Here is a 25147-nt window from a genome sequence, read left to right on the forward strand (position 1 = left end):
AGGAGTGCTATTGTCAATCCAGTGGCCAAATCACAGTAGCAAGGGTTTCACTGCGAACCCTTGACAATAGTATGGTACCAAAGATTGTCCTGATGAGAGTGGTCTTTGACACTGAGAAAGAAAGAAACATTTAGTGAAGCATTGCTGTCCAATCAAATTTATACTCCATAATGCCTGTCTGTGCTCATTATCATGGTGTAATAGAGCCAACCCTAAAGCTGTAGTGTTATACTTGACTGGTTCATGTAGACTGCATTTGAAATTGAGTTGTATACACTTGTGCTTCTACTTACTTCACCCTGTTGTTCAATCTTCTCCTTTGTCATTGTTTTTGTTTCCATTATTTGGGAATAATCTCTGCGCATCTGTTCCAGTTGAGTAGCTTTCATGAAGAACTTTTAAAAAAAAAATATATATATATATATTAAAAAGAGCAAACATTCCTGCTTAGATACTGTAACTTTGTTTTAGGACAACATTAAGAGATGACATTATTCCACTGGCTAAATAAATCTAGTTCTTTTAGGATTAACATCTAATAGCATCAATAAACGGGAGGATATTGAGAGGGGTAGAAGAGGTGAGAGACCCTGGAGTGCATGTCCACAGGTCCCTGAAGGTGGCAGGACAGGTAGAGAGTGGTGAAGAAGGCATATGGAATGCTTTCCTTTATTGGCTGAGGTATAGAATACAAAAGCAGGGATGTGATGCTGGAACTGTATAAAACACTAGTTCGGCCACAGCTGGAGTATTGCGTACAGTTCTAGTCACATTACAGGAAGGACATAATTGCTCTAGAGAGAGTACAGAGGATATTTACAAGAATTTTGCCAGGGCTTGAAAGTTGCAGCTATGAAGAAAGATTGGATCAGCTAGGTTTGTTTTCCTTAGAACACAGGAGGCTGAAGGGTAACTTAATAGAGGTGTACAAAATTATGAGGGCCTCGATAAAGTAGACAGGAAGGAACTGCTTTCCCTAGCGGAGAGATCAATTACCAGGGGGCACAGATTTAAGGTGATTGGTAGAAGGATTAGAGGGGACATGAGGAAAAACTTTTTGACCCAGAGGGTGGTGGGTGTCTGGAATTCACTGCCAGGATTGGTGGTGGAAGTAGAAACCCTCAATTCTTTCAAAAGGTACCTGGACATGCACCTGAAGTGCTGTAAACAGAAAGGCTATGGACCAGGTGCTGGAAGGTGAGATTAGATTGGGCAGCTAGTTTTTTCAGCTGACACGGACATGTTGGGCTGAATGACCTCCTTCTGTGCCATAATTTTTCTGTGGTTCTATTGGGTACCGTGAAACCATAAAGCTCACATTATCAGCAATTCTGATTACAACTTCACAGTACTTGAACAAATTAAAATCATTCAACATTAGTTAGCTCATCTCAATGAGGGAGTTGCAGCAGTACTGACCTCATCATCTCCAGTTAAAGGAAAGGTAATGAGGGATCTAGTTCCCAGATACTTTCCAGCAACCCCTGCTGCAAATGTGTGGGCATGTACATAAGATGAGAATAGTATCCTGATCAGCTTGGATTTTCTCCCTTTCTTTCTCCTTTATTGCTTCCTCAATGTGGCCAAACAGCCTGCTAACTCTCACATTTGAATGAGGTCTACTTAGGTAAGATACTGAAGAATGACTTAAGCCTGTGGAACAGTCTCCCTTCAAGGAGCTAATCCCTTCAGGAGAAGAGAAGGGTTTGGCAAATTGGCAAAAAAAAGGAAATTGCTGTTCCATAGCTATAAGTATACTTGCATTACATACAACAATAACAGCATATAGAAAACTACTCTCAATGTCTTGTGGTACAGATCATGTGTACAAAACAAAAGTTCTTTCAGTTCTCAACAGGTGATATATTTAATACATTTCCCTTTGCATCGCCCAATACATTTAATATATCTGGCTATGTTTGTTTGTAAACTAATATAACATTTTCCACGAAAGCATGTCAACAAAAAATTCTTTTCAGTTCATGATGAATTAATAAGTAGCTCTTCTCAAAATAGAGCAGAAACAAATACCATTATATCATTTTCACTGCAGGGAGCATAACAGACACTACTAGGTTAAACACACTGGGCTGGATTTTACATCGGACGGACGGGAGCTGGCCACCGACGTACAAGTGGGTGGTGAACTCGCTTCCTCCTAAACTGGGGATCCGTCCCGCACTTTACGGGTCCCCCGGGCTTTAATTGTTCCGAGGGGGGACTTCCACCCGCTTGAGGGAGGAAGTCCCACCTCATTGAGCTGCCATCCAATCATCAGGCCGGCAGATCTTAGTGCCAGCAGCGCCACTGGGAGGTGGCCACTGTTGGGACTGCAGCCCAACCGGGGACATGGAGCCAGGTCTGCAGGTAAGTTTGGGTTGCCTCGCTTGTGGAATTGATTGGGCCCCGGCGAGGCAAGGGTGGTCGTTTGGGGGGGAAGGGGGCATCTTGGGTCCTGGGAGTGGTTGGGGACGTGTGGGCTGAGAGGCCACCAGGTTTCACTGGGTGGCCTTTCACACCTTCAGAATGCCCGCTTGCCATGGGTAAAATCCCCGTGGAGGCGGACAAAGGCCCTCAAGTGTCCACTTAAGTGCCTTGATTGGCCTGGGGTTGGCGGCCCTCTTTTCACCAACCCCCCCCCCCCCCACCCCACCCCAATGCCACAAGTAAAGTGGGGCGAGAGCGGGTAGGGAAGGCCTCCCGGAGCCCACCGCTCAATTTCACGCCACCCCTCCCCACCCCCCCATCACCATCCGGCTCGCTGGGGTGGCATAAAATTCCAGCCACTGTTACAGTCATGAGTATAAGATTAGATAACACAGATTGGGTGGAATTTTTAAAAAAGGTTTGCGTTTTCACATAACATATTACCATATACAACACAGCTTACCTTATATTTATCTGCTCCACTTTTGGATGATAATAAAAGTTTACTCATTTCTTGATTTAAAATGGACACTGGGTTATCCACCTGTGTAGCAATAAAACTGCCTCAGTAAATAATATCTACACCACCAATTTGGACACTATAATGCAATTACAAAGAACTTTACTTTTGCATAATTTAATTCTTCACAATATTTTATTACAGAAAATGAGGAATCATTGTGAAGTTACATGTAACTACCACCTTTATTACCTTTCATCTCATCCAGGAGGATTCTACTACAGTTATGAGGCACTTATTTTAAGTCTCAATTTACATACATTAACATAAAAAACTCTACTTTCAATGCAACTGCTTCAGAAGTTTGAATATCTGCAATTTAGTGGCATTAGATAGATGCTGAATTCAATGTTCTTTATCAATCTAAATAACCCATAAGAAACAGTAATAAAGTTTCCTGGAAGGTTATGAAATTCTTTTCCAGATAGCTTTGTCAAATATAACTCTGTCCTTAACATGCAGCAGCTCAAATGCAGTATTGACAACCCACTGCTGAACCAGACTACTGGATCATGCATTAGGCCACATGAAAACTCCAACTTCTTGCTACTAATCTAGAATAATTTGTCCACCTACTTCTGCAGGTCACCAACCATCAGAACCAGAAAAGATTTTCCAACTGTTCTCGGTACTTAATTCACCCTGTTATTCTACCACCTAATGTGAAAAACACCCTGCTCCTCCCTCTGAGCTTTCTGCACTTCGCAAATTTTGTGTGAACTGTAAGATTGCACGTTGTGCTCATTTATCCTTTACAATGTTTTTTTTTACACTAAGCATTCTCTTCAGTTCAGCATCACCAGTCACTCCCATAAGCATATCACTTATAACCCAGGATATACCCATTATGCACCACATTATGAGCATATCCTGGGATGACAAAATCAAAAATGTGGCAGGCCTCTCAAAGGCAGAGCTCCCAAGCGTTTTGGCACTATTCAGAGGCTGTTTCAGTGGATCGGACACATCTGCAGGATGGAAGACGGTCGTATACCCAAGGACCTTCTGTATGGTGAGGTAGTTGGAGTCAGACAACTGGGGGGGCGCCAAAGCTCCACTTCAAGGATGCTTGCAAGCATGACATAAAGGCCCTAAATATCAACTATCGCACCTGGGAGTCACTAGCTGGCAAAACAGGAAAATGACGGCACGTCCTGTGGACTGACGTGCACTACCATGACGACCAGCTGCTACAGCAGCTTGGCAACAAGTGCCAACGCGGAAAACAACAACTCTCAGCATCAATTGGCAGCTTCATGTGCAGCACTTGTGGCAGAAACTGCCTCTCAAGGAGCGACCTTCACGGTCGTCAGCAAAGGTGCACCAAGAGAAGACACCCCACCTCAATGGATTGTTTGATGTGTGTCCATCATCTTTCGTAGATTGAAGGATGCTAACAACAGAGTGCATCTTTTGCCACCCAGAATGTAGATAGACAATAATATTATTGAGGGATCATAACAAAGAACCTTTCACTGCTACCAAGTACTCGAATAACCATAGGTTGGCACATGAATTTCCCTCTCTTTAATGATGGCAAATTTAAAATGGTCTTTACTAAAATGATGCTTGGGTTCAAACCAATAAATGACTTATATAGATAATATGATTGAACAATACACAGTTCTCACAGTATGAATATATCTTGCACTCCTGTCTTTATAAGAACAGAAAATGGAACTCACTTTCTCTCTAAACTAGAGGTCTAAAAAAGAAGGCCATTAACACCAGTTTCACCCTTCAGGGCCAAGCTGGCTCAAGCTTTCGAATGCAAACAGCTTTTGGCTGTTCAATTCAAAATTCACATGCATAATTCCCCTGTGTAAACTGCTAACTGAAGTCTATGAAATACAATCTCTGGTCATGAAGTTGTTAATCACAGAGACCTCAAGCTAATTAGGAATCTGCCTCTTTCTTAAAAGGCTTCAAAAATAGCTGTCAATCATAGTCATTACCCACTGGCTGGTTGGTCTTACCTTTGTTGTGAGACCAGGAGGCTATTAGGAAGCTCAAGGAACAGTACCTCATGTTTCAATTAGGCACTTTACAGTGTTCTGGACCCAATACTGAGTTCAACAATTTCAGATTATAACCTCTGACCACACTTATTTTGGATAGCAGCTATTGGTGATGATTCTGTTCTTCCCATTTACACAACAACTTATATTAATATAACACCTTTAACAGAATAAGTCATCCCAAGGTGCTTCGCAGGAGTGTTATAAAGCAAAGTTTGACATCGTATCACTTAAGGAGATGTTAGGGCAGATGGCCAAAAGCTTGGTCGAAGAGGCAGGTTTTAAGAAGCATCTTAAAGAAAGAGAGGTACAGGTGGAGATTTAGGGAGGGAATTCCTGAGCTTAAGGCCCAGCAACCAACAGTGGAGCAATTAAAATCGATGATGCTCAAGAGACCAGAATTAGATAAGCATAGTGGAGCTGGAGGAGGTTACAAAGGTAGGAATGGAGAGATTTAAAAACAAGGATAGGATTTTTAAAATCAAGGTGTTGCTTGACTGGGAGCCAATGTACTTCAACGAGCACAAGAACAATGGGTGAACGGGATTTGGTGTGAGTAAAATATGAGCAGCAGAGTTTTAGCTTACAAAGGGTAGAATGTGGGAGGCTAGGCAAGAGAGCATTGGAATTGTCAAGTATCGAGGTAACAAAGGCATGGATGAGGGTTTCAGCAGCAGATGAACTGACAGAGACAAAGCTGGTTACAGAGTTGGAAATAGCAAGCCTTAGTAATGGCATGGTTATATGGTTGGATGTTATCTTGGGGTCAAATACAACACCAAGGTTATGAAAAATCTGGCTTAATCTCAAACAATTGCCAGGGAGAGGGATGGAGTCAGTAGCTGGGAAATGGGTTTGGAGAAGGGACAGAAAACAACAACTTCTGTTTTCCCAATATTTAATTGAATGAAATTTCTATTCATCCAGTACTGGATGTCAGATTAGCAATAGTGGAGGAATTGAGAGAGGTGGTGGTGAGGTAAAGCTGGGTGTCGTCAGCATATTTGTGAAAACTAATTCTGTGCTTTCGGATGGTGTTGCCAAGGGGCAGCATGTAGTTAAGAAATAGGAGGGGACTGAGGATAGATTCTTGGGGGACACCAGAGGTAACGGTGCGGGAGCAGGAAGAGAAGCCATTGCGAGTGATATTCTGGCTAAAATTAGATCGATAAAGAAACAGGTAGAGCAGTCCCAACCAACTGATGACAGTGGAGAGGTGTTGGAAGAGGATGGTTTGATCAACTGTGTCAAAGGCTGCAGACACGCAAGAAGGATGAGAAGGGAAAGTTTACCTTTGTCGCAGTTGTATAGACTATCATTTGTGACTTTGATAAGAGCTGTTTTGGTACATTGGCAGGGGCAGAAACCTAATTGGAGGGATTCAACATGGAGTTCCAGAAAAATGGGAACTGATTAGGGAGGCAAAACATGTTCAAGGACTTGGAGAGGAAAGGGAAGTTTGAGATGGGGTGGTAGTTTGCGAGAACAAGGGAATCAAGAGTTTTTTTTGAAGCGAGGAGCGATGACAGCAGATTTAAAAGAGAGAGGGATAACACCTGAACAGACAGCCATTAATACAATCAGCTAACATGGGGACCAGGAAGGGTAATTGGGTGGTCAGATGTTTAGTGGGAATAGTTTTGTAAAATATTACAAGGCTTAAATAGTGTTATATTAAGAATGGAATTATTTACTTATTTGTATTAGTTACATAAATTAAAACCTTCAAAACTTTTCTCCCCTATTAATTATTACAGTCTTGAAACAAAAAAATAACCACAAGCCTGAATCGTGACAATCCACCGTTCAGTGTGTCTGCTGATGTTTAATGACGGTGCTGTTTAACAAAATAATCAGCTGCTTATAGAACACATTATGGCACTTCTGTCATTTAGATTCAAAAAGAAACATTCCACCTTTGTTCAGGTTTGAGTGATTTTGTTTAATGTCAAAAGAAAGTTTGGAATTAAAATGCTCAAATTTTAGGCAATACCTCTAATATCTGGAAGGTTCTTTTTATTAAAAAAAAGTTAAGTTGTTGAATTTTTACTTCACTGTGAACAGGAGGTGGGTCTCATGGACAAGATGAGATCAGAGAGGACGTGAGCAGAGATAGGAGAGGAACAAGAGAAAGCTGCAAGTTCAGAACTAGGGCAGGAGGAACATTAGAGCAAGTTTGGTCCGGTGAGCTTGTGGATCAGAGAGTCACAGCACAGACAGCTGGTCTCAATCTTAATGACAAAACAGGCCATGAGCTCCTCGCACTTATTATTGGAGGCGAGAGTGGAGGAGACAGAAGAGAGGGGTTTAAGAAGATGGTTTGCAGTAGAGAAAATAACACCTCCTCTAGACCAATCTTTTGCTTTTTAACTTGTCCCAACATTACCATCTCCTTTTATCTTGCACTATCATCCCTTTTGTCATTTAATCTCTCCTGCCTTCCATCCTATTACATAGCTTCTCTTTTGTTTTTCACTCCCCTCCCCCCTTAAAACTTAACATCTGTTACATCTCTAACTTCTTGCAGTTCTAATGAAAGATCATCAAGCTGAAATGGTAACTCTGTTTCTCTCTCCACAGATGCTGACAGACCTGCTGAGAATTTCCACCCTTCTGCGCTTTTATTTCAGATTTCCAGTCTCCAATGAATTTTGCTTTTGCTCCTTCATTCCATGCTGTGTGAATTGAATAGAATGACAGCATACATAGTCAGGGGTCACAGGAGTCATCTCTATCAAAGCCAAAAGACGTTTGAAATTGTAAATAATTGGTGTGTGTCCAAACAAATTTACAACCAGACGAAAATCTAATGAACAAACAGACTAGCTCAGGTCAATGACTTTCTGTTAAAAATTACTGTGCAAAGCCATAGGAATTCAACCTTTACATGCTGAATTCAGCATTACAAGAATACGTGTTACGAAGTTCAACAAGGGCAAAAATCAATTCAGCCACAGGCACCTATCATGTTTTGCTACTGTGGTACTTTATGAAGGTATGCATAGGCAGAGTATGTTGAACTTAAAGGCACTGCTCATTTCGGAGTTGCAAAGACTGAGAATACGGAGAGCGATGGAATTACTGCATTGCTAAGATAATTTTTAGGCAGTAAAAAACATATTCTATCCAGCAACTATTAAGCTTGCCAAGATAATACAGGTAAAGCAGAAAACCTTTTATTAAGAGAAAAAAATGGGTGCGTTATGGCAACAATTGTTCAGTTGAGAAAAGGTACATAAGGGTTGGAACTAACACCCAGTTAATTTGGGACTGGGCTGGCATTAACTTAATTAAAACTACCAGGAAGGAAGATAGCAATTGGTACTTGTTTGAGGAGTTATGTCAAGATAGTGAGAAGTACTGAATGGGGTTTGGGCTGGAACTGTTCTGAATTTACATAAATGATCTACATTTAGAAATTCAGGGCAATGTGGTAAAATTTGCTGATGACTCTAAATTGGGAGGTGCAATGGAATCAAAGGATCTAGCTCACAGCGAGTTGAACAAAATATGTATGTGGACACAACAATAGCAGATGAAAATTATGGCAGGTAAGTATGAAGTACAGTGCATAATCAAGTAAAGTAAGTTATAAGTGTACTCCATAAATTATATTGAAATAGCTAAACAGAAAGCTGAAAGAGACCTTGGACTATTAGTAGACTCAATGTTCAACATGTCCAACCAGTACAGAGCAACGATCAATGATGGAATATTGAACTGTATATTCAAAATATTGCTTAGGATGGTGCTGGAAGGTTAAATTTAGATGGGCCGAATAGCCCTCCTCACCTGTAACAACCATACAATTTTATGGCACCTTTGGGACAAGGTCCTCCGACTTCTTAAAAATGTAATTAGACAATCCCAGCAGCAATTCACATTATCTGGCTACACTTAATTACACAGGATTCTTAGTGATCTCAAGACAGCTTTTACTGCTATATCTAGAATACAGAATACAGAACTTGTTCAAACAACCAGAATAGTAGATTACACTCATGCTTTTGTGGAATCCACCCCTTTGATATTACAGGGTAGGTTTTGTTTCATTGATATATATTTAAAAAATTGACCAAAGCTCTCACAGATTTTTGAAATCATAAATCCCACCTATTTTCCAGCTACCAAACCTTCCCAAATGTGTGGGTTAAGAGAACACAAACCAGCAATTAAGAACATTGCAGAAACAGAAAATAGAACATCACAAGCAGCTTTAGTATTATTTCTTCACCAATAGAGTCCCATTAGAGTAACCCACTCCCAAAAAATAATGACAAGTAGGTAATCAAGAGAAAATTGGTAGAACTTTACATATGCATTCAGTTCTTGACGTCAATTGTTATATCTTCCATATTAGGCCAAATGTGTATCTGTCTGGAATTAAATTGAAATCTAACAATGGATTGATACCTTGAAATTCTAATTATATGTGGAAATGTCAGCATAAGGTGGCAAGACTGAAACATGCTCTGATACCAGTCTGGCTTCCTGAAAACCAGGAGCACTCACAGATTTGTCTTGCCAGAGGATAAGTTGGTCACTTGCAAAGCAATGTCACTTCCTAAGAACAATGAGAGGTCCTTCTGCCTGGAATATACTCATGTTAGCGGGATGCATAAATATGTACCTATTCAATTGACTATGTTCTTGAAGAGGCTACTAACAGGTTCAGCAAATACATCATTCTCATTGTATGAATTATACCTGCAGCCTTTCACCGTATAATGAAAAATTGTTTTTGGCATTGTTACGACCAGGTGAGAAAGGGGTCTAGGGTTCCTTCTCAGCCTTCATCTGGTCTTATTGTAACAGGGTTTAATTTTAAACACACTGTGTTTTTAGCTCCCCCTTGGTGAATCCTTGTTCACCACTTTCCAATTATAAGGCAAAGAAACCAGCACAAACAGGTTTTCTTAGGTTTAATGAAAGAAAAATTGAAATTTATTGAATTTAAACTCTAATTCAGTTAACGCCTACGGATACACGACACGCCCACGCTAGCATGCTTACGCTATACACTCATGCAGATAGAGACAGAACAGAGCAGAAGTAGTAAAGTGGAAAAGTTTGAGGCAATCTCTGAAGAGGGTTTTTGTTACGGATCTTCGAACTCACTGTAGAGTCCTTGATTGTAGGTAGATCTTGCTTTTCATTGGGGCCTGGTGTTGTTCTTAAACCTTGTTCACTGTAGGAGACTTTTCTCTCTTGGGGTTCATGTGTCTTCAGTGGATTTGGAGTTCCGTGAGAAAGAGAGAGGTTGTGGCGAGCCAGCCAGCCAGGGGAGGTATTTTCAGTCCAGGAGCAAACAGACACTCTGAGTTTGTACAATTCAGAAAAACCCAGGTTGCCAAGTAGGTTAGTCATGTGACTAGCTGGTCTGACCACGTCTGTTTGTGAATTCTTTTGCCTTAGCTGTTGCCTGGAATGTCTCTTCTTACACACAATACCTGGTGCTCAAAGTCCATTGTGGGATAAATTGGGCAGGGAATAATCCCTTTGTCCTTCCAAGCACTGGCTGTTGGTATGCAAAAATGTTTTTCCAGCCAAAGGTTTGGTGATTTTTTAACAAGTCCTTTCTTCACTTCAGCAACAGTTTGAAATTTAATGTCCATATGGCAAAATTAATATGCCTCATTCTTAGCAGGTGAGGATCTAGGATGATGGCATTGCCATACAAACACATAATATGTTCATTTCAAATTCTTCTTTCTGCTGTTTTACAATAACAAGGTTGAAACATCCATTAAAATAGCACAGAGGAGAATTTGACATGAGCTCATTCATACCATGAAATCGCTGATAGCACATTGCAAACTTGTTTTCATTTAGGCAAAGGTCATGAATTCAAAAACAAACATACCTCTATATTGAATTGGTCTAAGATCGCGTTGAGTTCTACTTTCTTTGTGGAAATAATACGCCCTAGAAAAAAATTATGGCTCTTAAATGATGAAAGGAATTTGCACAGCAAGCATATAAAACTTCCATTGAAGATCTGTATTGTATGAATTGATTTTTTCTAAGGCAAATGTGGGTCTCAACTTTTTCTTTCATTTAGTTGACTGATGCGTTATGTACTGGTGTAATACAGAGCATAATGCTCCTGCATCACTTCATACTACATTTTCGGCAACATTTGCACTAAATTTCATATTGTGACATTTGTTGCAACACATAAAGGCAATACAAGTATTTTGATATATTAGTGTATAACACACTACCGTAAAGTTGTTTATTCCCCTCTATTCCATCACTGGACTAGAAGTAGCACATAATTTAATGATAAAACATTATCAGAGTGTCACCAGGGTTTACAGTTATGAAGTGACTTGATAAGTTATGTTTTTTCTCACTGGAGCTGAGAAGATTAAGCGATGGCCAGACTGAAGCCTTCAATATTATGCTGCATTATGATAAACTAAATAGTGATGGATTTTTCTTTTGGTTAGCAAGATGGTAATAAGAGGGAACAAATTTAACATAATGGCAGAATGAATTTAATGGAAGGTTATAAAAATGTCTTTACACAGAGGGCATTTAGAATGTGGAACTTGCTTATCACAAACTGTAGTTAAAAAAAAAAAGAGTCCTTTTTTGAAAAGAAAATTCATTGCTTTAAAAAAGTGAAGATTAAGGGTAGTGAGCAGGAGAGTGGGGTTAGATAAATGGGTCATGTGGTGAAAAAGACCAGTTCAGGCTCGATGAGCCAAATGATCACCTACTTTCCACTCTGGCCGGTGTCCGCAGATGACTGATTCCCTCTTTGCCCTATCTTATGGCAGAAGTATTGTATTTGTAAAGGGAATTAGAACAAATTGAGAAAAAATTCCTGTTATATCCAAAATGTCAATGCAATTTGCATAAAAACTTGATTGCTCTATATATTGTAAAATAATAAAATAACTACACTTCTCCCAAACCACACACATAGCTGTTGCTCGTTTTTTGAAAAAAAAGGTAGTTTTGCATTTACCTGATTTATTCTTTAATCTGTACTGTCTGGTTCCCTGTGCTGAAATATGTTGTTCCACTTTGATGGCTTCCCCATATAATTCAGGTTTAAATGCATCAAGTCCTTGGTTTCTCAAGGTTATTGAAATGCATGCAGAACTGCAAATACAGAATGTTAAGATTTAGTTTTAATAATCATCCATTCTCTCAAAAACTTAATTATAACCTTTTTTCTTCTCTATTACAATCATATTAGGACTTCCATGACCACTCAGTTAAACTAAACTGGGCTCTGTAGAGCCTGTATTGTGGGCACTTCAAGGCCTCTTAAACAATGGCAGCCATAATACACATGCACACTTCTAATCAGAAGCATGCTGGATGCCATCTTTGTACAGGGGATAGTGCACGTATCTTTCATATTGTCACGGAATGAGGTGATGATACTTAGTAGCTTTGGTGGACATCCAATCTTCGCTAGTAGTCTGAAGAGACCACGTCTGCTGACGAGGTCAAAGGCTTTGGTGAGATCTATGAAAGCAACGTAGAGGGGCATCTGTTGTTCGCTGCATTTCTCCTGTAGCTGGCGAAGGGAGAACAGCATGTCAATAGTGGATTTCTCTGCTCAAAAGCCACACTGTGTCTCAGGGTAGACACGCTCAGCCAGCTTCTGGAGCCTGTTTAAAACGACTCGAGCGAAGACTTTCCCCACTATGCTGAGCAGCGAGATTCCACCGTAGTTGTTGCAGTCACCGCGGTCACCCTTGTTCTTATAGAGGGCGATGATATTGGCATCACGCATGTCCTGTGGTACTGCTCCCTCGTCCCAGCACAGGCAAAGCAGTTCATGGAGTGCTGAGAGTATAGCAGGCTTGGCACTCTTGATTATTTCAGGGGTAATGCCGTCCTTCCCAGGGGCTTTTCCACTGGCTAGAGAATTAATGGCATCACTGAGTTCCGATTTTGTTGGCTGTTCGTCCAGCTCATCCATGACTGGCATAGACTGGGCTGCATTCAGGGCGGTATCAGTGACAAGATTTCCCCTGGAGTACAGTTCTAGGTAGTGCAGTCCATCTGCTTGCATTGGTCAGTGATCGGGTCCCTTGATTTAGGCTTGAGGGGTGGGCGACCTTCCTGATGGTTGGCCCAAAAGCTCTCTTAATGCCATCATACTTTCCTCTGATGTTTCCGGTGTCGGAGGTCAGCGGAATATGACTGCATTGGTGTTGCCAGTAGTCATTTGCACAGCGCCTGGCTGTTCTTTGTGCAGCGCTTCTGGCTACTTTAAGTGCTATGGACGTTAACTCGCTGGGGGCTTTCTTATAGTTCAACAGTGCAATGCGCTTAGCGGCTATGACAGGTTCCAGTGGCGTGAAACAGGACTGTATTCTCGCACCTACACTGTTTAGGATCTTCTTCTCACTGCTGCTCTCACATCCGTTCAAATCTTCAGAAGAAGGAATTTTCCTCCACACAAGATCAGATGGCAGGTTGTTCAACCTTTCTCATCTAAGAGCGAAGACCAAAGTACAGTAGGTCCTCATCAGGGAACTCCTTTTGCTGCCGATGCTGCATTAACATCCCACACAGAAGAGTGTCTGCAGAGACTCATTGACAGGATTGCAGCTGCCTGCAAAGAATTTGGCCTAACCATCAGCTTCAAGAAAACAAACATTATGGGACAGGACGTCAGAAATGCTCCATCCATCAATATCGGCGACTATGCTCTGGAAGTGGTTCAAGAGTTCACCTACCTAGGCTCAACTATCACCAGTAACCTGTCTTTCGATGCAGAAATCAACAAGTGCATGGGAAAGGCGTCCACTGCTATGTCCAGACTGGCCAAGAGGGTGTGGGAAAATGGCGCACTGACACGGAACACAAAAGTCCAAGTGTTTCAAGCCTGTGTCCTCAGTACCTTGCTCTACGGCAGCGAGGCCTGAATAACGTATGCCAGCCAAGAGCGACGTCTCAATTCATTCCATCTTCGCTGCCTCCGGAGAATCCTTGGCATCAGATGGCAGGATCGTATCTCCAACACAGAAGTCCTCGAGGCGGCCAACATCCCCAGCATATACACCCTATTGAGCCAGCGGCACTTGAGATGGCTTGGCCATGTGAGCCACACGGAAGATGGCAGGAACCCCAAGGACACATTGTGCAGCGAGCTCGTCACTGGTATCCAACCCACCGGCCGTCCATGTCTCCGCTTTGAAGACGTCTGCAAATGTGACATGAAGTCCTGTGACATTGATCACAAGTCATGGGAGTTGCCAGTAATCGCCAGAGCTGGCGGGCAGCCATAAAGGCAGGGCTAAAGAGTGGCAAGTCGAAGAGACTTAGCTGTTGGCAGGAAAAAAGACAGAAGCGCAAGGGGTGAGCCAACTGTGTAACAGCCCCGACGACCAATTTTATCTGCAGGAAGAGTCTGTCACTCTAGAATTGGCCTTTATAGTCACTCCAGGTGCTGCTTCACAAACCACTGACTACCTCCAGGTGCTTCCCCATTGTCTCTCGAGACAAGGAGGTCAAAGAAGAAAAAAAAGTGCACGTATACTTAGTGATCGCTGCCAGCATGCACAGCAAGCAGATCATGACAATCAGCATGAAACACTGATTTGATGCCAGCATTGCCATTTTGCTGCTCTATGCTCCATCTGCAGCCCTCTCAACATCCCACAGCTGAACATGATATCAAATGGCATGAAGGACCATCCCCCCGCAACCACCACCATCAGTGCTATTTAAAGAGATCAACTAGAGTCATAGGGTTGAGTTTTACGTCCCCCAAAGAGTGGGAAGGTGGCGGAGAAGGGGTAAAATGGAGCGGAAGGCTCAGGGAGCCCTTCCCGATCTGCTCCCACCTCCGCCGCCACTTTATGCAGGGCAGTGGCAACGTAAAATGGCCCGCCCACCCCAGGTCATTCAAGGCCCTTAAGTAGCCACTTAGGGGCCTCTGCCCGCCATCATGAGGATTTTACCCATGGAAAATGGATGTCCCAGGCCCGAGAAAAGCTGCCTGACAGAAGCAGATGGCTCTTCGACAGCCTGGGGGGTGCCCTCATGATCGGGCCCGATGGAGGGTCGCCCCCACTTCCCCCAATCCCCAATATGCGCCCCCCCCCCAATTAAAGCCTGGCTCGGGGATAAAATTAAAACCCAACCCGGGCCCGACCCGACAACAACCAACCCAAACCTGACCCGGGCCAGAGTCCTTTAATTTTTTCAAATGCCCAATCTGACACAAAAGTATCAAACATACTATTGAAACAGAAAAAAATCATAGATTAGAAAGAAAACAATACAAAACAAACAGTTCAGTCCAGCCCGACCCGAGCCCGAATGCTGGGCACAGAATATAGACTCGACCCACACCCGACACACGTAGTCAGGTTTGGTGGGTTCAGGTCGGGTAGCCAGGTTTTACCCCCGTCCCCCCAGTCACACACCCTTGCCTCGCCGAGGCCCAACTGATCACCCCAGCAAGGCAACAAAAGCCTACCTTGGTTCCGAGGCTCCCCAACATCATCTTCTGTAGGCTGGTGGCACTGCTGGGACAGAGAGCTGCCGGCCCGCTGATTGGCCGGCAGCTCCATTAGGCAGGACTTCCTGCCTCAAGCGGGTGGAAGTCCCGCCTCAGAACAATTAAAGGCCGGGGTACTGCAAAATTCGGGTCGGCTCCCCAAGCCAGACAGAAGCAGGTTCGCCGTACACCAAGGGTAAAATCCTGGTCATAGAGTCATTTACAGCATAGGAGGAGGACACTCGGCCCATTAAGTCCATGCCGGCTCTACACAGACCACTCCAGACAGTCCCACTCCCTGCTCGATCCCCGTAGCCCTTTAAGTTTATTCCTTCAAGTGCCCATTCAATTTCCTTTTGAAATCATTGGTTGCCTCTGTTTCCACCACTCTCATGGGCAGTGAGTTCCAGATCATTACCACTCACTGTGAAAAAAGTTCTTCCTCACATTCCCCCTGCATCGTTTGCCCAAAACCTTCAATGTGTGGCCCCTAGTACTTGCACTATCAGTTAATGAGAACAGTTTTTCCTTGTCTAACTTACTTAATTAAGCCTGTCATAATCTTATACACCTCTATCAAATCTCCCCTTAAGCTCCTTTGCTCCAGGAAGAACAACCCCAGCTTTTCCAGCCTAACCTTATAACTAAAATTCCCCATCCCTGGAACCATTCTGGTAAATCTCCTCTGCACCCTCTCAAGGACCCTCACATTTTTCCTAAAGTACGGTGACCAGAATTGGCCGCAGTACTCCAGTTGGGGCCTAACCAGAGCTTTATAAAGGTTCAGCATAACTTCCCTGCATTTGTACTTTATGCCTCTATTAATGAAGCTTACAATCCCAATTGCTTTGCTAACCACTCTCTCAATATGTTCTGCCACCTTCAAAGATCAATGCACATGTACCCCCAGGACCCTCTATTCCTGCACATTCTTTAGAAATGTGCTGTTAAGTATATATTGCCTCACCCTATCCTTTCTGCCAAAATGCATCACCTCACACATCTCTGTAATAAATTCCATCTTCCACTTGTCTGCCTATTCTGCTAGCCTATCTATGTGCTGTTGCAGGCAGTTCATATCATGCTCACCATTTACAACTCTTCCAAGTTTGGTGTCATTGACAAAGTTTGAAATTCTACTCTGTATTCCAAGAACCAAGTCACTTACATATAGCAAAAAAAAAAGCAGTGGTCCCAGCACTGACCCTCGGGGAACACCACTGTCTACCATCCTCCAGTCTGAAAAACAACCATTTACTAAAACTCACTGTTTTCTGTCCTCAAGCCAATTTTTTTTATCCAATTAGACACCGATCCTCCTATTCCATGAGCTTCAAGTTGTTAGCCAGCCTTTTATGTGGTACTTTGTTGAACACTTTCTTAATATCAACATCCACCGCATTCCCTTCATCAACCTTCTCTGTTACTTCATTAAAAAATTCCAACCAGATTAGTCAAGTATGAACTGCCTTTTACAAATCTGTACTGGCTATTCTTAATTAACTCAAACCTCTCCAAGTGCCTGTTGATATTTTCCCTGAATATTGTTTCTAAAACCTGTCCCACCACTGATGTTAAACTAACAGGCCTGTAAGTCTGATGAAGGGTCACTGACCTGAAACGTTAACTCTGCTTCTCTCTCCACAGATGCTGCCAGACCTGTTGAGTATTTCCAGCATTTCTTGTTTTTATTTACGATTTCCAGCATCTGCAGTATTTTACTTTTATTATATTACTGTAGTTGCTAGGACTGTCTTTGCACCCAGTCTTGAATAAGGGTGTCACATTTGCCATTCCCTAATCCTCTGGCATCTCCCCCATATCCAAGGAAGATTGGAAGATTATGGCAAGCCCTTCCACTATCTCCAGCCCCACTTCCTTTAGTAACCCGAGATGCAAGCCATCCGGACCAGGTCATTTATCTATCATAAGCATAGCCAGTCTTTCCAGTACCACCTCACTCTCAATTTTTACCCTATCCATTTCCTCTACTTTCTCCGCTTCCACTAATATTTTATCAGATTCCTCTTCCTTAGTAAACACCAATACAAAGTACGCATTATGGATATGAGCCTTGCCCTGCACCTCTAAGCATATATTACCCTTTTTGTCCCTAATTACCCCTTCGCAACCTCTTACTACTCGCTTACTATTACATGCTGGTAGAAGATTTATGGGTTCCCTTTTACGTTGACTGCCATTCTATTCTCATATTTCCTCTTTGCCAGTCTTATTATCCTCTTCACCTCCCCTCTCAACTTATTGTATTTAGTCTGGTTCTCACTTGAATAATTCCCCGGACATGCATCATACATCCTCTTTTTTTGTTTCATCATATTCTGTATCTCCCTCATCATCCAAGGAGTCCTGTTTTGGTTCCCCTACCTTTCACCCTTGCTGGAATGTAGCTAGCTTGAAGCATCTCTTTCTTAAAGATAACCCACTGCCCCATTACAGTTTTGCCTGACAGTCTTTGGTTCCATTTCACCCTGACTAAATCTCTTCACATCACATTGAAATTAGCCCTCTTGCAATCTAGTCATTCTACCTTATATAGTTCCTTGCTTTTCTGCATTACTAGTCTAAACCTTATGATACGATGATCTTTCTTATCCAAGTGCACCCCACAGACACCTGGTCCACTAAGTCTGCCTCATTTCCCAGCACCAGATCCAGCAATGTCTCCCTTCTAGTTGGGCCATGAACTTACTGATCAAGAAAGTTCTCCTGAACACAATCCAGAAATTCCTGCCCCTCCTTTCCCTTTACTCTAAAAGTATCCCGATTGATACTTGGGTAATTGAAGTCCCCCAATATCACCACTCTATAGTTTGTGCGTATCTCTATGATTTCCCTGCAGATTTGCTCCTTATGTCCAGGTGAGAAAGAAGTCTGGGGTTCCCTCTCAGCCTCCACCTGGTCTTGCGGTAATAGGGTTTAATTTTAAACACACTGTGTTTTTAGCTCCCCCTTGGTGAATCTCTGCTCACCGCTTTCCAATTATAAGGCAAAGAAACCAGTGCACACACAGGTTTTTTAGGCTTAAAGAAGATTGAAATTTATTAAACTTAAACTCTAATTTGGTTAATGCCTATGGATACATGATGCACCAACACTAGCATGCAGATAGGGACAGAAAGAGAAGAAAAATAAAGTAGAAAAGTTTGAGGCAATATCTGAAGAGTTGTTGTTACGGTTCTTTGAGCTCATTGTACAGTCCTTGATTGTAGGTAGATCTGTTGGGGCCCAGTATTCTTCTTAAACCTTGCTCATATTCGGTGGCTTTTCTCTCTTGGGTTTCTTGTGTCTTCGGTGGGTTTTTGGAGTTCCGTGAAAAAGAGATGGGAGCAGACAGACAAGCAGGAGAGGCTGTGGCGAGCCAACCAGGAGAGTTCTTCTCAGTCCAGGAGCAAAAATCTTTCTGCCAGTTCAAACATTGGCCGGAATCTTACTGTGGGTGGATGGCAGCTGGCCTCCGACGTAAACGTCGGTGGCGAACCCGCTTCCGCCTCACCTGGGGATCCGTTCCGTATTTTACAGGTCGCCAGGCTTTAATTGTTCTGAGGTTGGACTTCCACCCGCTTGAGGGAGGACGTCCTGCCTCATTGAGCTGCCGGTTAATCTCAGTCCCAGCAGCGCCACTGGGAGCAGTGGCCACTGCTGCGACTACAGCCCAGCATCCGGAAAAGATGTCGGGGAGCTGGGAGGAAAGGTAAGTATTGGTTGCCTCGCCGGGGATAATCGGTCAGGTCCCAGCGAGGCAAGGGTGGTCGGTTGGGAGGAAGGGGAGCGTGCTGGGTCTTGGGGGTGGTTGGGGTAGCGGGGGCAGCCCTCCTGCCCGATGAGCAGGGCTCCCTCCCACCCCGAGGCGATCGGAGACCACCTGTTTTTCCCAGGCGGCTTTTCCCGGTGCCAGGACGCCCACTTGCCACGTGTAGAATCCATATGGAGACAGGTGAAGACCCTTACGAGGCTGTTAAGTGGCCATTTAAGTGCCTTGATTGGCCTGGGGCGGGCGGGCCTTTTTTCCCGCTCCACCCTATGTAAAAAGGGGGCAGAGGTGGGAGCCTCCTGCTCCATTTTACGCCACCCCCTTTCCACCATCCGGCTCGTTGGGGTGGTGTAAAATTCTGGCCACTGTTGCTCCAATTTAAAACTCTCAGTTCAAACTCTGCAACAGCCAGTTAGTCATGTGACTAACTGATCTGACCATGCCTTAGCTCTGTGTATTGTTTGCATCAGGGAATGGTCCTTTGTCTACAAACTCTGGGGTCTGGCAACCCCTTGTAACAGGCCTTCTCTTCTTCGAAACAAACAACTTGAAATTTAATGTCCATGTGGCGAAATTCATAATGCCTCTTCCTTGGCAGGTGGAGGCCTGCATGACACTCCTTTATCTCTCTCTCTCACTATTTGGAGGTCTATTAAATACCCCTAGTAGCATGATTATCCTCTTTTTGCTTCTCAACTCGAACCAAATGGATTCTGTTCTTGCCCCTTCAAGGACATCCCCTCTTTCTAACACTACAATATCTTCTACTACTTACAGATTAGTTGCTGGATTATTTCTCCTAGCTTTTGCTGCACTTTTCCACATTTCTGGTGCTTTTTCATATTTGTTTAAAGTTTCTTTTTTTTAAATTTATTTCATGGGATGTGGGCATCGCTGGCAAGTCCAGTATTTGTTGCTCGCCCCTAATTGCCCTTGAGAAGGTGCTGGTGAGCTGCCTTCTTGAACCGCTGCAGTCCATGTCGTGAAGGTACACCCACAGTGCTATTAGGAAGGGAGTTCCAGGATTTTGACTCAGCGACAGTGAAGGAACGCCATTTTATTTCCAAGTCAGGATGCTGCGTGGCTTGGAGGGGAACGGCGCCCTTTATCAGGCAGCTCACTAAATTCTGTCCAATGGCAGCTTCTGCAGCTTCTGGTCCTTCTCTGGTGAGCAGGGAGGCTCAAGAGAGTCTTCAAAGGGAGGAGGAGAAGCTGCCAACCACATCTGGAGGCTCCCCTCAGGCCGTTTGGAGTGTGGCTTCTCAGCCCCTCCGCCAGTAAGCCCAGTTCTAGCAGCCGTGATGCCTGCAGAGCAGAGAGTCCTACACCAACCCAGGACAGCCCCAGGCAGTCGGGCCTTCCAGGCCTCAGGCAACCAAAGGACACCTGCCAAAGTCATCACAGGCCATGGGGCAGCCTGATCAGCAGCCTGCCTCCGGCCCAGCTGCTGCTGCCGGGATCACACCATGTAGGAGCACCTGCAAACGGATTAAAAAGAGCACACAGCTACACATTGGGCTTCACGGGTCTAGAATATACATTTGGTGTTAAAAAATTAGAAGATCTTTTGTTCATTCTCGGAGAAGACTCGGAGAGCAGAGTCCCAGACCAGTAAGTATAAAAAACTTACCTCGGGGATTCGCGACCTACATTCTCGAAGAAGACGCAGAGGGCAGAGTTCCGGATCGGTAAGTTACCTCGGGTGGGGAAAAAAAACTGAATAAGTGACGTCACAGGAAAGCTGTGACCTGATTGGCTGGTAGGGAATCTGTACCGAATTTGAAAATAAAACTGATAAAAATTGATTAAAACACTAATGAACTAATTAATAGTAGAGTAACTAAACCAGAGGGAGGATTACTGTATTTAGACAGCATTTAATATTGATAGAGAAATCTAGCACTAGGGACCACATAGTTAAGTGTATCATAATTTAGTAAGGATTTAATAAGCATTTATTTATTTTTAATTAATTTATTAATTAGTGCCAGAAATGTCAGTCAGAGGGGTGAAGTGCTTCACCTGTGAGATGTGGGAGGTCCGTGACGCTTCCAGCGTTCCGGGCGACTACATCTGCAGGAAGTGTACCCAGTTGCAGCTCCTCACAGACCGCATGGATCGGTTGGAGCAGCAACTGGATGCACTTAAGAGCATGAAGGTGGCAGAAAGCATCATAGACAGGAGTTTTAGAGAAGTGGTTACACCCAATGTGCAGGCAGATAGATGGGTGACCGCTAGAAGGGGCAGGCAATGTGCAGGAATCCCCTGTAGCTATCCCCTCTCTAACAAGTATACCGTTTTGGATACTGTTGGGGGGGATGGCCTATCAAGGGAAAACAGCAGCAGCCAGAGCAGTGGCACCACGGCTGGCACTGTTGTTCAGCAGGGAGGGACAAAGCGCAGAAGAGCAATAGTTATAGGGGACTCTATAGTCAGGGGCACAGATAGGTGCTTCTGTGGACGTGAAAGAGACTCCAGGATGGTATGTTGCCTCCCTGGTGCCAGGGTCAAGGATATCTCTGAACGGACAGGGGGCATTCTGAAGGGGGAGGGTGAACAGCCGGAGGTTGTGGTACACATCAGTACCAATGACATAGGCAGGAAGAGTGATGAAGTCCTGCAGGGGGAGTTTAGGGAGTTAGATAGTAAGTTAAAAAAAACAGGACCTCTAGGGTTATAATCTCTGGATTACTCCCTGTGCCACGTGCCAGTGAGGCTAGAAATAGGAAGATAGTGCAGCTAAACACGTGGCTGAGCAGCTGGTGTAGAAGGGAGGGTTTCAGATATCTGGACCATTGGGCTCTCTTCAGGGACAGATGGGACCTGTACAAGAAGGACGGGTTGCATCTAAACTGGAGGGGCACTAATATCCTGGCTGCAAGGTTGTTTACGTCACTCGGGAGGGTTTAAATTAATGTGGCAGGAGGGTGGGAACCAGAGCAGTAGGACAGCTCGTGAAATAAATGAGGAGGACATAATAAATAAGGCCAGTAGGACTAAGAGGAAGAGCAGGCAGGGAAATGTTGCTGAGCACAGCGGGACTGGTGGTCTGTAATGCATTTGTTTCAATGCGAGAAGTATAACAGGTAAGGCAGATGAATTTAGAGCTTGGATTAGTACTTGGATATATGATGTTGTTGCTGTTACAGAGACTTGGTTGAGGGAAGGACAGGATTGGCAGCTAAACGTTCCAGGCTTTAGAAGCTTCAGGCGGAATAGAAGGGGATGTAAAAGGGATGGGGGAGTTGCATTACTGGTTAAGGAGAATATCACAGCTGTACTGCGGGAGGACACCTCAGAGGGGTCATGCAGTGAGGCAATATGGCTGGAACTCAGGAATAGGAAGGGTGCAGTCACGATGTTGGGGGTTTACTACAGGCCTCCCAACAGCCAGCGGGAGGTAGAACAGCAGATATGCAGACAGATTTTGGAAAGATGTAAAGGTAACAGGGTTGTGGTGGTGGATGATTATAACTTCCCCTATATTGACTGGGACTCACTTAGTGCTAGGAGCTTGGATGGGGCAGAATTTGTGAGGAGCATCCAGGAGGGCTTCTTGAAACAGTATGTAGATAGTCCAACTCGGGATGGGGCCATTCTGGACCTGGTATTGGGGAATGAGCCCGGCCAGGTGGTCGAAGTTTCAGTGGGGGAGCATTTCGGGAGCAGTGACCATAATTCCAAAGGTTTTAAGGTACTTGTGGATAAGGATAAGAGTAGTCCTAGGGTGAAGATGCTAAATTGGGGGAAGGCTAATTATAACAATATTAGGCAGGAACTGAAGAATTTAGATTGGGGGCGGCTGTTTGAGGGTAAATCAACATATGACATGTGGGAGTCTTTCAAACCTCAGCTGATTAGAATCCAGGACCAGAATGTTCCTGTGAGGAAGAAAGACAAGTTTGGCAAGTTTCGGGAAGCTTGGATAACGCGAGATATTGTAAGCCTAGTCAAAAAGAAAAAGGAAGCATTTGTAAGGGCTGGAAGGCTAGGAACAGACGAAGCACTTAAGGAATATAAAGACAGTAGGAAGGAACTTAAGCAAGGAGTTAGGAGGGCTAAAAGGGGTCATGAAAAGTCATTGGCAAACAGGATTAAGGAAAATCCCAAGGCTTTTTATACATATATAAAGAGCAAGAGGGTAACCAGGGAAAGGGTTGGCCCACTCAAGGACAGAGATGGGAATCTATGTGTGGAGGCAGAGGAAATGGGCGAGGTGCTAAATGAGTACTTTGCATCAGTATTCACCAAAGAGAAGGACTTGGTGGATGACGAGCCTAGGGAAGGGAGTGCAGATAGTCACAGTCATCTTATTATTAAAAAGGAGGTGGTGTTGGGTGTCTTGCAAAACATTAAGGTAGATAAGTCCCCAGGGCCTGATGGGATCTACCCTAGAATACTGAGGGAGGCAAGGGAAGAAATTGCTGGGGCCTTGACAGAAATCTTTGCATCCTCATTGGCTACAGGTGAGGTCCCAGAGGACTGGAGAATAGCCAATGTTGTTCCTTTGTTTAAGAAGGGTGGCAAGGATAATCCAGGAAATTATAGGCCGGTGAGCTTTACGTCAGTGGTAGGGAAACTATTAGAGAGGATTATTCGGGACAGGATTTACTCCCATTTGGAAACAAATGGATTTATTAGTGAGAGACAGCATGGTTTTGTGAAGGGGAGGTCATGTCTTCCTAATTTGATTGAGTTTTTTGAGGAAGTGACGAAGATGATTGATGAAGGAAGGGCAGTGGATGTTATCTATATGGACGTTAGTAAAGCCTTTGACAAGGTCCCGCATGGCAGACTGGTACAAAAGGTGAAGTCACACGGGATCAGAGGTGAGCTGGCAAGATGGATACAGAACTGGCTCGGTCATAGAAGACAGAGGGTATCAGTGGATGGGTGTTTTTCTGAATGGAGGGATGTGACTAGTGGTGTTCCGCAGGGATCAGTGCTGGGACCTTTGCTGTTTGTAGTATGAAAAATGATTTGGAGGAAAATGTAGCTAGTCTGATTAGTAAGTTGTGCGGACGACACAAAGGTTGGTGGAGTTGTGGATAATGATGAGGATTGTCAGAGGATACAGCAGGATATAGATCGGTTGGAGACTTGGGCGAAGAAATGGCAGATGGAGTTTAATCCAGACAAATGTGAGGTAATGCATTTTGGAAGGTCTAATGCAGGTGGGAGGTATACAGTAAATGGTAGAACCCTGAGAAGTATTGACAGGCAGAGAGATCTGGGCGTACAGGTCCACAGGTCACTGAAAGTGACAATGCAGGTGGATAAGGTAGTCAAGAAGGCATACGGCATGCTTGCCTTCATCGGTCTGGGCATAGAGTATAAAAATTGGCAAGTCATGTTGCAGCTGTACAGAACCTTAGTTAGGCCACACTTAGAATATTGTGTGCAATTCTGGTCGCCACACTACCAGAAGGGCGTGGAGGCTTTGGAAAGGGTACAGAGGTGGTTTACCAGGATGTTGCCTGGTCTGGAGGGCATTAGCTATGAGGAGAGGTTGGAAAAACGCGGATTGTTTTCACTGGAACGAGGGAGGTGGAGGGGGCGACATGATAGAGGTTTACAAAGTTATGAGCAGCATGGACACAGTGGATAGTCAGAAGCTTTTTCCCAGGGTGGAAGAGTCAGTTACTAGGGGACATAGGTTTAAGGTGCGAGGGGCAAAGTTTAGAGGGGATGTGCGAGGCAAGTTTTTTTTACACAGAGGGTGGTGAGTGCCTGGAACTTGCTGCCAGGGGAGGTGGTGGAAGCAGATACGGTAGCGACGTTTAAGAGACATCTTGACAAATACATGAATAGGAAGGGAATAGAGGGATATGGGCCCCGGAAGTGCAGAAGGTGTTAGTTTAGGCAGGCATCAAGATCGGCGCAGGCTTGGAGGGCCGAATGGCCTGTTCCTGTGCTGTACTGTTCTTTGTTCA

At 44.0% G+C, this 25147-nt stretch overlaps 1 protein-coding gene across 4 annotated transcripts in view; it reads right to left on the reverse strand.

Annotated features, from left to right (window-relative positions):
* The window catches only part of LOC137356957 (structural maintenance of chromosomes protein 6-like), a 204418-nt gene that overhangs the window by 112384 nt on the left and 66887 nt on the right, over window positions 1–25147 (reverse strand). For 3 of the 4 annotated variants that reach the window (XM_068022867.1, XM_068022850.1, XM_068022860.1), the window contains exons 6-9: window positions 11942–12078; window positions 10829–10890; window positions 2891–2971; window positions 294–395 (exon numbers count right to left, since the gene is read on the reverse strand). In XM_068022867.1, the coding sequence (XP_067878968.1) occupies window positions 294–395; window positions 2891–2971; window positions 10829–10890; window positions 11942–12078 (382 nt within the window). The remainder of the gene's footprint in view (window positions 1–293; window positions 396–2890; window positions 2972–10828; window positions 10891–11941; window positions 12079–25147) is intronic. The other variant, XM_068022873.1, reaches the window with a different exon arrangement.

The sequence above is a fragment of the Heterodontus francisci genome, chromosome 3 (assembly GCF_036365525.1).
Source record: "Heterodontus francisci isolate sHetFra1 chromosome 3, sHetFra1.hap1, whole genome shotgun sequence".
Taxonomy (NCBI): Eukaryota; Metazoa; Chordata; class Chondrichthyes; order Heterodontiformes; family Heterodontidae; genus Heterodontus; species Heterodontus francisci.